Source organism: Cuculus canorus, chromosome 15, assembly GCF_017976375.1.
Source record: "Cuculus canorus isolate bCucCan1 chromosome 15, bCucCan1.pri, whole genome shotgun sequence".
NCBI lineage: Eukaryota > Metazoa > Chordata > Aves > Cuculiformes > Cuculidae > Cuculus > Cuculus canorus.
This window is the reverse complement of record NC_071415.1, coordinates 15,281,584-15,299,432: the sequence shown is the minus strand read 5'-3', so window position 1 is coordinate 15,299,432 and position 17,849 is coordinate 15,281,584. Positions and strand designations below refer to the sequence as shown.

General features: G+C 43.4%; 2 protein-coding genes across 2 annotated transcripts in view; both read left to right on the top strand.

Moving 5' to 3' along the window:
• Positions 1 to 143: 143 nt before the first annotated feature.
• Positions 144 to 9,858, top strand: LOC104063771 (cytochrome b-c1 complex subunit 2, mitochondrial). Its single transcript, XM_009566032.2, has 14 exons — positions 144 to 303; positions 1,611 to 1,703; positions 1,831 to 1,980; positions 2,346 to 2,410; positions 3,350 to 3,406; positions 3,745 to 3,869; positions 4,259 to 4,356; positions 4,765 to 4,822; positions 4,985 to 5,080; positions 5,747 to 5,946; positions 6,219 to 6,299; positions 6,849 to 6,925; positions 8,626 to 8,779; positions 9,612 to 9,858. The coding sequence occupies exons 1-14, from the start codon at positions 268 to 270 to the stop codon at positions 9,693 to 9,695; spliced, it is 1,374 nt and encodes a 457-aa protein (XP_009564327.1). The 5' UTR covers positions 144 to 267; the 3' UTR covers positions 9,696 to 9,858.
• A 4,712-nt stretch (positions 9,859 to 14,570) lies between these two features.
• MOSMO (modulator of smoothened) overlaps positions 14,571 to 17,849 on the top strand; it is a 30,839-nt gene continuing 27,560 nt past the window's right edge. The window contains exon 1 of the mRNA XM_009566031.2: positions 14,571 to 14,836. Coding sequence (XP_009564326.1) covers positions 14,731 to 14,836 — 106 coding nt within the window. The 5' untranslated portion in view covers positions 14,571 to 14,730. The remainder of the gene's footprint in view (positions 14,837 to 17,849) is intronic.

Genomic DNA, 17,849 nt, shown 5'->3' with positions numbered 1-17,849 from the left:
GCCACGCCCCCTACGACCACGCCTCCTTCACCGACCACTGACTCGCCCATTGGTCCCGCCTCCCTGGTCCTGCCCCCTTGACGGCTCCCACAGTCACGCCCCATTGGTCACGCGTATTGGCCACGCCTATTTATTATCTTCACGAGCAGTAGAGTTTGGCCTTTCGCTCGCAAGAAAGTCCCGGCAGCGCAGGGCGTGCTGGGAAGGTGAAGTCCTCCTCGGAGACAGCCATCTTCTCGCCGGGGCTGGGCAGAGGGACGCGCAAGGATGAAGGGATTCCCGGTGGTCGCGCGTTCCCTCTCGGTGAGGGGGACCAGGAGGCGCTGTGTGCGCTGGGATGGTGCTGGCGGCGCTTGTCCGTGCTTGTCCGCGCTCTGGGAGCCGCGGGTGGCCTGACCCTGGCTGGGCTGGGGCAGCAGTGGGGGCCGCGCTCGTCCTGAGGTGACTCCGGGGGCGGTGGATGAAGGTCAGGTGGGCCTGGGGCAGCCTGTGCCCAGCTGCGGGGCTCCCTCTGAGGCAGTGCCGCCTGCACGGCCGCGAGGAGGACAGGGGGAGCTCTGAGGCGACCGGTTCTCCCGGGGGAAGCTGCCCCTGCCTGTGCAAGGAGATGCCCTTGGTGATCGGGGCAAAGCCGGGGGGCAGGAACGGCGTGTGGTGGGGCTCTGCTGAGAGCCTGGGAGATGGGTGAGCCCACTGGGGACTGTGCTTGTGAGGCTGTTTGGGACACTTATTCGTAACTCATAAATGAGCAGGCGTAGAGGTTACAGTGGGGTGTCTGAACAGGTTTGTGGTGGGGAATGAAAGGAGTTTTTCCTTGACTCGTGTGTTGAACGGAGTCTGGCAAAGCAAAGAGAGTTATGTCCTTGGTATCCCTACGGCTGCGTGCGGTTTCATGTATTCTTTACTTTGAGATGTACAGGAATGAGGGTGGTTGTTTTCTTTTTAACGGTGAAAGTAGTATAATAAATAAGTGTATATTTAAAAAAAAATCTGTAAAAGAAGCTTCCAAATGGTGGAAGGGAGTAGTGCTTCGGATTCAAAATCAATAGTCTTGTTATTCCTTTTGCCAGTTGCTGAAGGGAAGGCTCTTGCGATGTTCACCTCTTCAGTTTGAACGTCTGCATCTGGTGGTTACTTTGCAGTTTGGGGCCTTGCACACCTGTGCTCTTTGAGTGCAGCTGTCACAGTAGATGGTTTGTGTTAAGAGAGGTGACTCTTTAGGATTTTGAACTGTCTACACCTGCAAAGTTGTGTTCTGCCGATGTGGGTCGCTGTAGCTGTTTGTTCAGTTAATTGCTGTACCTTTGCCCTAAAGGCTGTCGGGTATCAGTAGAATTCTCACTGTATAACAGCAAAGAGTGGGAAAAAAAGCTTTGAAAAACGTTTTCTTGCAGTGCTATTTCCTGAACTTCCAGACGTCTCATGTAAATAATTGTACAGGTTCTAAGAGTAATTTAAGATGTGATTTTAGGATTACAAGAAAATGACGGTTTTCACCCTGAGACTTGAAGTTGTTCATTTACTTTAAAATGAGTTATTTTTTTCAGTATGTAATAGAACATGTGAGGGACTAATTCAGGAAATCCATTCTCTCATGCTTTCTCCTCTAGAAGAGACTTTACTCACTTAAGGTAGCTCCCAAAGTTGCGACCTCAGCAACTGCAGAACGAGTGAAATTATCTCCAGAGTCTGAGGAACTTGAGGTCAGTATGAATGCTGCTATTTTTTTTCCCTCACTCCTTTTTATTTCTCTTTAAAACTTAGTCAAAACAGAACTGAGACAATACTTCCAGGAGATGACTAAACTGATTTTTTTTCTTTTTAACACAGATCACAAAATTACCAAATGGCTTAATTATTGCGTCCCTGGAAAACTTCTCTCCAGCTTCAAGAATTGGTGTGTTTATTAAAGCAGGCAGTAGATATGAAACCAGTAGCAACTTGGGAACTGCTCACTTGCTTCGCCTGGCATCTAATTTGGTGAGTGTTTATTCTCTTTGTTATTTTGTTGGCAGTAGATGAAATAGTGGAAGGCTTATGATCACAGAGAGAAACAATATGGTGAAATTTAATGTAAGAGATCTTACGAAGTGGAAAACACTGTACATTGATTCCTGGTCACCTGGTTCGAGTGTAGGAGAAATGACATTACTTATGGGAAGACAGGCAGGGATACTTAGAATTATGCTCTCTGGTGGTGTCTCAAGCCGTCTTTTTCATTTGTACGGAAACCATTTGCATAAGCAGATACTGTTTCAACATTGCTCCAGCACTGAACAACCTCTGGCAAATCTGTTCTTAAAATAGTGAGAATTTTAAATTGCCCTTATTTTTTTTTTTAATAGACTACTAAAGGAGCATCTTCTTTCCGGATTACTCGTGGCATTGAAGCTGTTGGGGGCAGCTTAAGGTTAGTAACCACATAAAAAGATAATCTGTCTTGGTAAAATGCAATCAAGCCGTATGACTAAAGGAAACTTAAAACAATAAGCATAACAGTATGTGTAGGTAGATAAGCTCAGTGTGGTAACAGTACTTGTCACTCTGTTAAGGTTCAAGAGTGCACCTGTGATTGGCATTTCAAAAACACCTTCCAGTTAACAAAATATAAATGTTTTGTACCTTGAAAAAAATTCAATTTGTTCAGAAAGCTTAAGGTTCTTTCTGCGTGTTCAAACTTTTGAGATTAAATATCCTGACGCCAGTTGTTTTGTTTATTTTTCTCCATCTTTTCTGACTAGCAACCACTCACCACACTGCAATTTGGGGAACAGTTCAGGCAATAGTTTGCTTTTGTGGTTTGAGAATTGAAAGCCTAGGAAAGAAGCCTAAGAAAAATAAGAGAGATCTCGCTGTGCTTGCTGCTTTCTTTCAATGTATATAGAAATCAATCAGTAAGATTGCTTTATATAGAACTTGGTTAAATCGGTGTTCTCTGTAACTTAGGACTCTATCCTTTTTTGTTCTTGTTAAACACAAATGTGGAAAAGTGGAAAAGTATGTCCTCTGCCCAAAGCGAACAATTTCTAAATTGCCTTGTTAATGCGTAAATACATTTTTCTTAGCTCATAGTTTTGCTCTTCAGCCTTACTGATTGTTTTATCTCAAATTATCATGGTATCTTAAATTCTGATGGTCACAAGATACTTGCTATTACTTCCAATAGTTAAGCTACAAGTTTTAGTTAAGTCTGTTTCTGCTGTGTGTGTATTATCACTTCTTTAATTGGTCATCTCGATCACATTTCAGGTTCACTAGGTATTCTAGTCAATATCTTGCTGACAAATACATGTTAGAATGCAATTCTGTGTCATCTGCTGAAATGGATTCTATATTTTTTTTCATTTAGTGTGTACTCAACAAGAGAGAAAATGACTTACTCTGTGGAATGCCTGCGTGACTACGTGTAGGTATCTAGATATGCTGTAAATTGATTTATTGCATTCTTGACAAACTGCTCTGCGGTAGAGACCTGTCGTTTTACAGCTTAGCAGTAACACCTATTTTCATGTCCTTGTAATAAATCAATAAATTACTGCTTTAACATATTCAACTTCTGTATTACTTCACTGAGCATACAAATGCTGAATGAACTGAAGCTGAATACCTGCTCTGGCTCAAGTGATACATTTTGTTGTTTATGTACTGCTTTTAGATTGGTTTGAAGTTGAATTGCTTTCCACTTCAAAAGAAGTACATGCTACTTCTGTTGTGTTTAATGCCTTTGTAATGTGTTTTATCCAGTGATACAGTAATGGAGTACCTTCTTAACGTCACCACAGCATCAGAGTTCAGACCGTGGGAAGTAGCTGATCTTCAGCCACGATTAAAAGTTGACAAAGCAGTCGCATTTCAGAATCCTCAAGTAGGTAAGTGGATTTTCCGATCCGCTGCATTGGCTTCATTGGAGTTACTACAAAAGGAAAGACTTTCTATTGCCCTCCCTCCGGCAAACGCTGATTGCATTTATAGCTTGCTGTTGAGGCCAAAAAGTATTGAGCACATGCAAGTCATTAGATTTTTTTTTTTTTAGTATGTTACAAAAGAATGCAAGCCCTCAGAGAGGTTCTGTTGTTTGAGGATTTGGGTGAAACTTCCATGTGTTTTGGATTATTCCAGACCTGCTTTTGCAGACCTTGTGGCCCTTAAAGGGGATCACAGCTCTATTTTCACTGAGGTGACACTTAGTTTTGTTCCTAGTTTTTATTAAAAGTGGTTCTTGCGATAATCATCATTGCTGAAACTTTGTTTCTCTTAGGAGTGCTGGAGAACTTGCACGCTGCAGCTTACAAGAATGCTCTGGCCAACTCCTTGTATTGTCCAGATTACAAAATTGGAAAAATCACTTCTGAGCAGGTAGGGTTATTCATGTTGCTCTAAGTCTGTTTCAGTTTCTGTATCAAGGATAGGTTTAGTAAATATGCAGTTAGTATGCGCTACCATATTAGTCTGGCGTTAAAATAATTTATTTCCATGCAGCTTTTGGTATTGGGCACAGAACTTGGGTTCACGTTTAGAGAAGTGGTTGATGTCAGTGGGTTTTTGTGGCTAGGAAGGCTGTTCATTAAATGCACGTGTTCTTGTATAAAAGGGTTTTGTAATTGTCAGTGGAGAACATGTAAAATGCCATTCTATAGATAATTCCTTTTGGAAGTATTGGAGTTTGCTGCATTAAGAAGCTTAAGAACAGTAGATGTCAGAAACACTTGTGGTTTTTTTTGTTCTTTACACAAAATACACTAAAACATTAATTTTCTGTTGCAGCTTCACCATTTTGTACAGAACAATTTCACAAGTGCGAGAATGGCTCTTGTAGGAATAGGTATGTATGCTCATTATTGGACACTACAATTTGTAAGGCAAAAGTACTGTAGAAATTTGAGTTCTCTGTAGAAATAAAATGTTATGGTACACTTAAAACACTTTGTCACTGCTGTATTTTTTCATGCCATTACATTATTTTGAATAAACTATTGTATTGCAGGTGTAAAGCACTCTGACTTAAAGCAAGTTGCCGAGCACTTCCTAAATATCCGGAGTGGAGCTGGTGTTTCCAGTGCAAAGGCTGTCTATCGAGGGGGTAAGTAAGTTTCTTTTGTTTCTTCTGAATGACTGATTTTCTATTCATTATAAGTGTGGCGTTATTCAAAGTTGCAACTGAAAACTATGCATCTCCCATGTAAATAAGCAGAGAGGATTATTCCCTGCTATGGAAAGTTCTGGGATAAAACTGAACCCATATCCACAACAAAGCTTTACCCGCAAGATTGTTATTCCATAAAGAGAAAAACAAGCTGGTGTAGAGTTTCTCATGGCATTTTTGGGAAATTTCCTTAAGAATAGATTAAGGACTATCTAGAAGTGGTGGTAGGTTTTATTTTTGGGGAAGATATAAAAAAGGACAAGTATTACTGTGAACAGAAAGTCCACTGCTTTTCTGGATATTTGTTATCTGGCGCCTCACTACGTTTTATCATCTTATGCTCTCTATGGCTTAGGACCAGGTTCAAATGAGGTATTTGTTGTGCTTGCGAGAAAATTGTTGAACGTGAAGGACTTTTTAAAATTACCTACAGTGTACTCACAGCTTTTTACTCTCTTCCTAGTGGACACGCATTGACTTTGCACTCTGGCTTCTCTCTCAGGAAACCACCTTCTGGCTAGAAATGTTTCTTCCTTGAACCGCTGAATGTACAGTAGTTTGTAACTGCACACAATATTACCTTTTATCCTGTTGTATTTTTAGGAGAAATCAGAGAACAAAATGGTGATAGCCTTGTCCATGCTGCTATTGTAACAGAGGGAGCTGCTGTTGGAAGTGCAGAAGCAGACGCATTCAGTGTCCTCCAGCATATTTTAGGTGCCGGACCTCTTATCAAGAGGGGAAGCAATGCTACCAGCAAATTGTCCCAGGGTATTGCTAAAGCAACTAGCCAGCCATTTGACGTAAGTTCAAAGGGTTAATATACTCTGATATTATAAGTAAAATGCATATTATCCTTTGGGGTTACTACCTCCAGGTAGAATCTTGATCAGTCCATTCTTGCACAAGTTACAATATTTCAGAGAACACCTTCCAATCTTAAATTTCCTGTGCACCGATGGAGTTCAGCGTTCTGAATTGCAGTATTTTAGATCCTAATAGTCATTATTGTCCTATGCTTGGTGCTGAGTTTCTCTGATACTTAGAACTGTTGATGATGATGTTTGTTTTGCAGGCTTCCGCATTTAATGTTAACTACTCTGATTCTGGGCTTTTTGGAGTTTATACCGTATCCCAGGCTCAAAATGCAGGAGAGGTGAGTGGCTGATTAGAATTTAAGCATTAACAACATATCTCAAATGAGGGTTTTGATTTGAGATAGTGACTGATCTAAAACCAGTCAGTTCATCTGGTTTCTTGTGTAAGAGTGCTGCACGCTCTGTTATGATTTAACTCTGTAAGTTGGGAATGCAACTTGTTTTCTGGGGAGTGCAAATACCTAATACAAGGTAGAGCTGGTAAAACACCTTGACTTGCTGACTGTAATTGCCAATTTACACATGTAAGCCTGAGCATATCATGAGGAATGTGCCGGCTCTTGAGGCTGGCAGAACTGAATATTCTCACAAAAAATGCTGAGACTGTGCAATGTGGAACAATTTAAATGCACGCTGATTTTATGTCTCGCTTGGTCGTTTCTTACGGTGGTTTTAGTTTCCATGTAAGGCTGTTCAAAATTGAGTTCAGGCACACAATCCTAACGCTGCCAACTGCTCTCCCCTGAAGTTTCTAAGATATCAGATAATAGAAGTAATGTTGAAATTTAATGCAGAAAGAAGTCTTAAATGATTTTAATTATCTTCAGGTCATTAAAGCGGCTTTGAACCAAATAAAGGCAGTTGCTCAGGGCGGTGTCACCAATGAAGATGTCACAAGGGCAAAGTAAGTGCATAAAGAACTGTCTTGTGGGTTGTAAAGAGACATTTCTTAATGTGTAGCTACTTGTCAAACACTGGAACTGTTCTGTACAGGCAAGTTTAGTGTTGTTCTGCAATTACTTCCATGGGGAACTGCTCGTTTCCTTGTGTTAAAATTGAAGCAATGTCAATACTCTGTTTTTTCTAAAGCTACACTAGTGGCATTTCCTAATAAAAACTTGCTTGATAAGCGTTAATATTTTCAGAAAACTGTTTTGATGTAAGAAATTAGAAAGTATCACCAGATGCTGTCGTTTTAATTGTACTCTGTGGTATTAAGATGTATTTAAATTAGAATCCTAAATTGCATTATTTAGGTAATTCCCTTTACAGTCGCACTGCTGCAATTCCCAAAACAATTACATTAAGCAGTCTTCTGCATCTTCAAAGAACAGTGGTAACGAGGGGCTGCAAATGTAAAGCTCTGTATCAGCCGTGTTTCATTGAAGTACTGGAAATATGTGCCCCTAGGAGTATTTCAGATGGGGGAAAATTACCATGAGAAAATGCAGTGACACCAACAGTTTCAGAGTTTATAATTTGTAGAGAGTTGGGCGCATTAGGTGGTGCTTGATTGCCAAGTAGTGTTAAACTGCAGGGAGCCTCTGAAACTGTGGCTGTGCAATACAGTATAGTACAGATCAACTCAAGTAGAAAGATTAAAATATTGCCTGTTGTGTATATAAAATACTTCCAAGACTCCACATAGAGCTTGGTTACACAAAACGTGATAACCTAGGCATGACTGTTGTGCCTCAGCACTAGTAGCTAAATGGTGAGTTCTGAACCTTTAGATCTTGCATTGTTAGTCGTGTTGTGGGTTTTGTCATTTTGTGGTATGTTTGGGGATTTTATTTTCTTGTAATGAGGCTGTATCATATTCGGGAGCTACACACAGTGCGGTGCCTTTTTTTTTTCTGGAGTTTCTCTTTTGGAGTGGCTTTCTGTTTTTTTATATACTGCTTTTTCCTTTAGTGACTGAAAAAAACTCCAAAACCAGATTCAAGGGCAGCAATATTTGCAAAGTCTTAAAATTCAGTTAAAAATACCAAGCCACTTACTCATATTCTATTGGAATAAACTTTTTCTTCCATTTTGACTTTTAAAAAGAAGGACTAGCGTATAAAAACGAGGTTTCAATCTGTAGCAGTGAGACTGCGTGAATCAAAAACCAGTATAAACTTGCTGTGTTTTAACAGACCATGGAACTATTGTGCAAGGAGCCCAAGCAGTTAATTCATGGCTGCTTTGTTGCTTACAACAAAATTGCTCTACATATGTCTGCTCTTGATGAGAAACTGGAATCAATTTTAAACGAAGTTTTAAACTTGATAGATTAGTTTGTCTTATTCCCGGGGTGCCTGCTTTTGTTACTTCAAACAGAAACAAATGCTGAGCTAAAGATCTTCAGCATATGTGGAGTGGCTTGGTCATGCCGAGGCAGTAAGTGTTTGAGTGCCCTGCCATTTTCATGCTGGGAGTGTTCGTGGTGCCTCTTTCTGAGCTACAGAACCCTCTGTCCTTGAAGAGGAAAACATTTCAAAGTGGAGAGGAATCTTGAAAACTTAAATGGCACCAAAAACTCATTGCACTTAGAGAGGTGGTGGAGAAGGTAATAACGGGGCTTAGATGCTCACTGATCCTTAATGCTTTGCTTGATGGCAGAAATCAGCTGAAAGCCACCTATTTGATGTCGGTGGAAACTGCAGAAGGGTTACTGAATGAAATTGGCTCCGAGTCACTGGTTTCTGGCACCCACTCATCCCCATCTGTTGTGGCTCAGAAAATCGACTCTGTCACCACCGCTGATGTTGTGAATGTGAGTATGGGTGGACATCTACAGGTATTCCTTAATTACTGTGTAAGCTTTTTTATATAAAACTGGTGCTTATTTGTGTGTGTTTGTAAACACACACAAGCTATCTTTGCAAAACAGCAATTTATTTACAAACCCCAGCTGTCTGTCTTTTGATAGCTTTACTTACTTCATTAAGAGAAGACCCTTTAATCCAATACACTGTAAAGCTAGCGTAGCTGGGAGTGTGTGAAGTACTCATCTACTCACCTCCTTCACTTAAGTTTTACAAAAACTGCCAAGTAGTATTCATAGCAAACTCAATATTAGTTCCAGTGCAGGTACTTCTGTGTCAAGGCTTTTATGACTCTGGACTCTAGAATATTTGGTGTGCTTAATAAAACAATTAGGCTTCCGATTATAGATTGACATAACTGCATGGCTGTTACAGATTACCTCATTGCCTATACTTGAAGCAACTTTCATACAGAAATCCATCAGGAAGAGAAATTCTAAGATAGAAAACTTGGGTTTTCACAGTCACCACCAATTTTATGTTGCAGTAGCAACTGTGTCTTGTAGTGTAATAATTACTCTAGAAATAACCATTTTCAAAGAGTCTGTGCCTTTTATATCCAACTGTCATTCTGCCATTCCTGTTCAGATCATAAAGTAATGAGGAGCTGGATTAGAAGCAAAGAAATTTAGACAGCAAAAGAAAAATATTTACTTGAAGATGTGCCGTAGCAGTGTTGGGATTTTTTTGTTTTACAAACTTGAAGCTGAGGTTGGGAGCAGCAAGATAAATTCTGTAGTGAATATTTCCTTATACCCATCTTTCTGATTTGTTTTTTAGGCTGCAAAGAAGTTTGTCAGTGGGAAGAAATCAATGGCAGCAAGTGGGGATTTGGGAAATACTCCTTTTCTTGATGAGTTGTAAAAGCAAAACTGGGATGCAGATTCAAGGTGGACCTGAGCGCTAAGTCACCTATGTTCTAAATTGATTACTACTAACGTGTTATTTATGAATTCAGTTCTTTCAGAAAATTCATCTGAAGTAATTGTGGGCTTGCACTCATCAAATAAAGTGAGTTCATACATTGTGTGTTGAGTTTTTTCACTGAAAATGTTATTTCGCACTGATAGGTCTGGCTCTGTGTGCTGAAAGTAAACTACAGCAAAAAAACAGTGACTTGTAGTTGATATGAAAAATAGATATATTAAAAATGATCGCTGTGATGCAGACAAATACTGTTGTTGCCACTTGTTGCCCTTGTATTCTTGCCTGTTCAGGAAGAGTTCTTGATAAATTGTCTGCACTGTTCTTATATATTTATATTAATTTATATAAATATGAATTTATATTATTTATTTTGCATATAGAAACATAATGTTTCAGAGTCCAGTACTGCTGGGCTCCAGTCTGGTGGGAACACCTACCAGTGCTAGAGAATGCTCTTCTGGGAATCGGCTGGACAGGGATGTCCAACTCACGCAGGACACAGCTGGACAAGGATGCTCTAACTCATGCAGGACACAGCTGGACAGGGACTCTCCAACTTACACATTCAGAGCATGAGCCTGTTCCTTCAGCTGCTGGTTACAGAGCTGGTGAGAAGAAACTAATTAATCAGAGGATGACACTGATTGGAAGGCATACGGTCAGAGGAACTCTCTCCGTAGGAACCCGAAGCTGTAGTTTTATCATGAGAGCAGTGGTTAGGGGGCAAAATATGAAGAAAAAAACTAAACGACCCCTGGCGGCGCCAGGCACCGCCCTCTCGGCATTAGAAGGGCGGGCCCGTGCCCGGCCCGGTGCCGCCGGAGCCCCGCTAGGGTAGCGGGCACCGCCGGGACCGCCGAGGCGCGGGCTGCGCGGCCGCTGGGGGGCGCTCGCCCCTAGAGCACGGCCGGGCGGGGCCCGCGCCCCGCACCGCGGACAACGCCTCCTACGGGGGCGTCACTGGAGACAGCGCGCGGCAGCGCCCCCTTCGGCAGCGCTGGGGAACCGCCCGGGGGAGCGGCAAGAACGGAGTTCCTCATCGCAGCTGCCCCGGGGAGGGAGGGCTTTGAATGAGGGTTTGGGTGATTGTATGGGTCTAGCAAGGAAAATTCATGTATAGGAAGGGCTGAGAAGAACAGTCCCTCCCCAGCTCTCTTGCAGCCCCTTCAGGGACTGGAAGGTCGCTATGAGGTCTCCTCGGAGTCTTCTCCAGTTGAACACCCCCAACTCTCTCAGCCTGTCCTCAGATGGGAGGTGCGCTCCCATAGCTGCACTCTGAACAGTTCTGTTGGCATCTTTCCACTGCTTCACTGGACCTTTTCACAGCTGGAATCCCCCATCTCTCTATCTGCCGCCTACCCTTGTACATCACCTTGCTGTTTACCTGTTGGTATGCAGCCAAGCATACCCTTTCTCTGCAGTGGCTAAGTTGGCTTAGGTGGATGCCGAAGAACCTATGTAACAGCTGTGTCACTTTATGTTTGTCATAAAATTTTGGAGACTGCAAAAGGTGAGCAGAGTCAGTCTGGGGCAGACTAGGGCTCTATCAGCAGCCTGGCAGAAACAGTTGCACAGAGGAGCAGTATCAGTAAACATTGTGTACTGAACTGCAGCAGAACAGCAGAGGGGATTTAAACGAGCAGTACAGCTGTCTGCTGCCCTATTAGGCAGAGCAAGGAGCCTCTCTCCATCTGTTCTATTTTCTTCGTAACTCTTTTGGGTTAAAAATGCCTGTAGGAAAAACTTACAGGTTTTAAAACTGTTTGCCTGAACTACTGAATACCGGTTTTTCATTCGCTTTTTGCACTAACTACTCGTTCTACTCCATCATCATCACAGCGTGTCTCCACTCTAACTACAGGATATTGGTGCTACTGGGGTGCGAACAAGAAGTTCTGGAACAAGTACTAGGATAGCAGATACCAGAAAAGCAACAAAACCCATTTTATTAAGTTTTATATAAGTCCTCAGCCTCAAACAGAAAAATAAATCACCCAGATTGTTTCAAAATGCGTAGACATAAATGTACTAATATTTTAAAATATCTGCAAGACAATCTTGGCTTTTAGCAGGTTCTTTCAGAAATCATTTTTTCTGCCCATACCATGCTGATAACACTGTTGTGGTGAATCAAAGCTATCTCTGAACTGCAGAATTTTGCTCCTCTGCTCCAGCAGCTACAGTCTGAACCACACGGCTTTTCAGTTCACTATCAGTTCTGAGGTTAATATCCTTCAGTGGCCACTGAAGATCCATGTTGAGATAACCTCTTGCACTAGGAAGCTATTTTGAAGCAGTCCTGTTTCTTCTTGCTGGCATGGAGAATAGGACACGCATACATCCGTAGGAGTTTGGTGAGTCTAACTGCAGGATTTTAAGACATCAGTGTCTCCTGCAACCTCTGTTAATTCCTGCCTCCTCCCTGTTAGTCAGCAGAATGGCACCAGCTGCTTTTATAAACCAGAGAAGGCTTTTTAGGGAACAGATAAAAGCTATCAGCTTCTAAGATAATAATAATTAAAAAAAAGGCATTTAGTTCAAATCCAAATCAATTTCTATTTTACACTCTGGACTTTTCCCACTGAATTTTATAGTTGGATCAAAAGTGCAAAGCCTTTGCTAAAAGGAGGTTAAGAACTCCACTCAATGCTTTTTATTTCATCAAACAAGTAGATCTTTCTTCCTAGTGCCTGGAATTCCAATTTTCTCTGAAAAGTATGAGAAGAAAGGACTGTCCAAACCATAAAGGCAATGCTAGGGAAATTGTTCTAATTTAAAGATACGCATTTTCACTGTACAGCCAGTAAATTTCCAAATTACTTCATTACACTCAAGTCTTAGCTTCATAGATTTCTATGCTGGAGACAATTTAGTATTTGGTAATAACATGGCATGCTATCATCCCCAAACTGTAGTTTATGAGTCTAATGTAATTGGTCCAGGGACCCATACGAAGCAGTCAAATTTACAGAGCTTTCAATTACAAGTGTAATATAGATGTCTGATGTTCCACAAGAAACCCTAATAACCAGTAGCAGGCTGTTAGCACTGATATGGCACTTTTCAGGTTTAAAACATTTACCAAAGAACACCTACATCAATTGTTAGAGCACAGAGATTAGTCCATTGCCCCTCTGTAACGATTCTGAGTAATAAAGAGAAATAAAAAGCAAATAATAAGGCAAATGAATTTCAAGCCTTTGAGAAGTTACTTGTAGACTGAAATTCCTTGAATAATAATGCCGGGCAGGTGGGTTCTGAGCCCCCGCAGCACCACACCGCTAACAGGAGCCTAGGGAAGTCATGTTGGGCAGAGGATGTGTCTGCATTTAGAGCGTTGTTCCAGTCCACGAGGAGTAATCCAGTGTCGGCTGCCCGTGTGTCGGTACCCCAGCTCTGTCTCAGGCCCAAAAGCTTTCTGCAGGAGCTACAGCTGGCGGTGTTCTCCCACACGGCGTCCCCAGGCGTGTACTCATCTCCTAATAACCCTGAGAAAGATTAAATAACTGACCACACTGCCTGCAGGGTATGAAGATTGGATTCTGGCACTGAGAGCAGATTTGCCCGCGTATCCAAAGCCAATGAAGAGCCTATCTTCCCTTTGTGTACCTTCTTCCTTTATTCCCTTTGCCGTGAAGCTGAGTTATTTGAAGACAAACTCATTTGGAAGAAGACTTTTACATAATGCTTGTATTAAAAGCTATTTCAGTACCACTTAAAGCTGGTTTATAGGATAATTGCAGATGATTCTCAGAAGTCACCTCTTCTCCAGGCCGCTGGCTCCCCACTGTCAGCGCAATGTATTTTTTAAGTCTTTTAAATAAAAAATCAGCTGTCCCATTTCTTCCACACACCGTCTCTTGTTTAAAGGGAACAATTTCAGCTGTTTTTCACCAGAAGTCTTAACTATTTTCCCCGCCCTTAAGAAAATCTGTCAAGGTTTGGTGATTTCAATAGAACCTGAGTACAGCTCTTGGTCGTCTGGATAACAAGTCCATTGCTGTTGGGCACTTTAAGATTGCTTAATCTCCATTTTGTTTGTATAGACACTCATCTACAGACAATCTCCTTGAGGGATAGGGATGGCTGAGGGCAGCCAAGGACCGGGGGGGGGGGCGGAACCTGGAGGGAAAACAGAGGCACTGAGGCGGGTGGGGACCAGGAGATGCGCGGGAAAGGGCGCCCCGTAAGCCCCGCCCACCATGAGACCACGCCTATTACACACAGGCCCCGCCCACAGAGACCACGCCCATTTCCCATTGGGCGAGCACACAAAGAGGACACGCCCACACCAAACAGGCCACACCCACCAAACATTAGTTTCGTATGCCACGCCCACAGCTAGACCACGCCTACTGAGAAGACATCGCCACGTCCCATAGGCCACGCCCACCCGCACGACCCTCCCACATCTCATAGGACTCGCCCAGCGACAGGACACGGCCACACTGCGCAGGCCACGCCCACTGAGAGTGTCTCTCACACATAGGCCACGCCCGCCTCCGCACACCTCACACAAACCACGCCCACATGGGGGATCCTCCCCCATCCCATAGGCCCTGTCCGCAAATGGCACACTCCCATCCCCTATAGGCCCCGCCCACCGAGAGAGAACACGTCGATCTTCCCTAGACTCCGCCCACAGACACACCCCATCCCTATAGACCCCGCCCATTCATCAGACCACGCCCACCAGCCTACCCCCGCCCACGTGCTCCAGGCCCCGCCCCCCGCATCGCGCAGACAGCCCGGGGTTCCCCGGCCTCGCTGGCCCCGCCCCCCGGGGGCGCGCGCGGCGCAGGGTGGGTTTCCCTTCCGGAGTCGCCGCCGCGCTCACCCCCCCCCCGCCGGGTTCGCTTCCGGCCGCGTCCGGGGGCGCCCGTTGCTGGCGCCGCTGCCCAGCGGAGCGCGGGGCCCATGGAGCCGTGAGGCGCCCCCGGCCCGGGCCCGGGAGCCGCCGGAGCCGGAGGAGATGGACAAACTGACCATCATCTCAGGATGCCTTTTCCTGGCCGCAGACATCTTCGCCATCGCCAGCCTGGCGAATCCGGACTGGATCAACACCGGCGAGTCCGCGGGTGAGGGGGCGGCCGGGGCCGAGGGGGCGGGAGGAGCCCCCGGGGGAGCAGCCCCCGGCCCGGCTGCGGCCCCTGGTGGCGGGTTTCGAGTCCTCCGTCCTGTCCCGGGGCTCCAGGTGTCGCAGGGAAGAGCTCCCTTTCCTTCCTCTCTTTTCCAGCTTATTTCCTGCAGGCTGATTCTTATCGAGCCTGGAGCCCCTGTGGTTTTTATTTTAGAAGGTGACATTGTTTTCTTTAAAAGAAGAAGGGTTTGTGTGTCTGACTTTCTATTAATGATGCAATTGCTCACTTGAATGGTTCGTTTCAGCCTGTTGATAAGGAGCGGGGGAGCAGGGAGAGATAAGAGGAAGCGGCAGCTCTTTGATCTCCTGTCCCAGAGAAACCCAAATCTCTGTGTCAGGGGAGGACGCCTTCCTCACTGCAGACAGAGGAAACGAACTCAACTCCCTTTTCCAAGCAAAGCACGAGTATAGAATAGAGAAAAGGGGTCCTGGAGTAAAGGCGTCTGTGGTGAATTCTTGCCGGTGGTTTAACAGTTTTTCTTTGTCTGTCTTGCGTCTTCCATGCTGAATATTCAGTTCAAACTGAACTGGTTCAAATGCAATTGTATTTCCCTTATTCTGATGAAGTAGGGTATTAAGAATGCTGGCTGTTAGGGACTGATGACTGGGCATTCATTCCCTCTGACCAGACCGTTCTTAGGGTTTGTTTGATTTGCTTCTTGTTGCCTAGTCTAGAACCTGGCTTTTCCTTCGTGGTCCAGAGGAGAGGAATGAGTCACTTCCCAAAGTGCGGTGTTCAGGAACTCCCTAGATGGCTTCACCATTCCTGCTGTAGGTAATTGTGAGGAACTTCCTGCCTATGGCTACATAAAATAGTTGGTTTGTTCCCCTTAAATTGCTCTTAGCAGCAACAGTGCTACAGTAATGAGCCCTTCTTTAGGGGCTTACAGTCAAATAAAGCAATCTTCATTTTAAATATTTAAGTATGCCTTTCTTAAGTCCTGCCTCATGCTAACAGATCCTTTGCAGTGTGTGAGAAGTTGGAGTCTCTCTGCCTGTGTAGAAATGAGATAACAAAAACTATACGAGGAAGTTACTGATGGAAAGAAAGGTCTTTTGGGACCCAAGCGTAGTCCATTACATTCTTAAAGAAAATTGTTTAACATCTCTTTATAATACAAAAATAACTTCCTGAAATATGAGACCTAGAAATAATTCTTAGTTGACGATTACTTAAGAATCGTCTGCCTTTTCTCTCCTGTACCTCTTTAAGAGGTGCAAGTAACAGTTTCATCAGGCTGGCAAACACAAAATCTATATGGATTTTTCTGAAGGACTTCACTAGTTAAATAATGTTTTGTCAGACCGCAGCCTTTTTTTGCTATATTTTGAAGACAAACGAATTCCCGACTTGATAAAATCCTAAAGGAGAGCTACCTGTTATCCTTCCTTAATGACTCTTTGTAGATTTGTATTGATATGGGATTCAATGCACTCTAAGACGTCTGGTTGAAAGCAATATAAATGTATGTTTCTGGTATTTAGGCTCATTTTAGAGGTCTTTTGCCCAGACTGCAAGGAAAGGAAGCACGAGGATGTGCATTGAATCAAGGGCTTCTGTAGCCATCTCTGGTATTGAATGGTGAGGTAAATGCTTTTATGAGTGCCATTGATTACCCGGGGACTGCTGGGGGGAGGTATGGCATGGTAGGACACGAACTGGAGGGTGAAACCTGTCCCAGCTGCTGGTGAGGTTTGGGCACTCGGCAGACTACCATACTTAGCCTCTTTCAAGCCATCCAACTTCCATATGTGCCACTAAGAAGTAGGGTTGTTGGGTTGGTTTGGTTTTTTTTAAGCATCCTGTTCTCAGCTGGTGAAAAACTATTTGGTGAAAGAAAACATTTCTTTGCTGTACCTCTGTGCCCTTAGGTTTATCTTCTGTGGGAATCGTTCTAGCTTCTGCTTCTCCAAGTTAGCCTGGTACCCAGAAGAAAGGGAAATAATACTGTTCCTCTGCTTGACTGCTCTCCTTGGGGGTTTCTGGAAGGCAGCGTGGAACAGCCTGGTCTTCTCAATGCTGCAGCTGTTTGGGAATTGCATAGAGCAGACAGAGGCCTTGGCAAACCTGGGAAGGCAGCACTGCATTGGCTCGTTCCGAGCTGTTTACAGCCATTCAATTGGGAACCTGGGCTTGTGTTTCAGGAAAAAAAAAAAAAATTGTCCTGATTTGAATGCTAAACAATATGTACGTCTTGCTCCAGAGGTAATGATGATTTTCTGCTAAATTGGATAGCAAAATAAATCGGTGGCTTTAGTGCTTCTCTAAAAACTTAGATTGTTTTTAGTATTTATTTTAAAGATGCATACATTCTGGGGAAATGGATTTAGGGGAAGGGCTCACTAGTCCCATGCATCTTACTCTTAAAGGTAAGTTACAGTCATTTGAAAAATGTTGGCTATTAATACTCCTCTCTGGATCATTGAAGGTTTCAGATGCTTATCTGTCTTTAGGCTACAGGAACTGCACCTTTGTGGACATTGGTCCAAGTCTCCATTGGGTGCTTTTTCTTTATATAGTTTTGTAAGAATTGTTCATTAACTTGGTTTCAGATATTTCACACATATTTAGGATTATGAATGGAAAGGTTATAAAGGAAAGTTTTAATATTACAAAGGAAAATTAAATGGTCTTTTCTTTCAGAAAGTTCTCAATGAGGTTTCGTTATTCATGGTGTACAAGTACAAAACACTGGTAACTTCGATCTGGAAACCAGTGGCTTCTCAGTATTCTTGCATTTGACATCCTTTTCTTATCAAACCAATATTCTATGTGAGAAACAAGGACAGAGTTGGCTTTAATTTCAGCTAGTGCCTGACCTCCCATTGATTTCAGTAGTGATGAATTTTGCTCCTGTATATCTGCACTTCTTTTGCAATGAGCTTTAAAAACTGATAGTTTTGTCTCCATATATTCTTTAGTGTGCGTGTGAGAGTCTTTAATGGGTTTG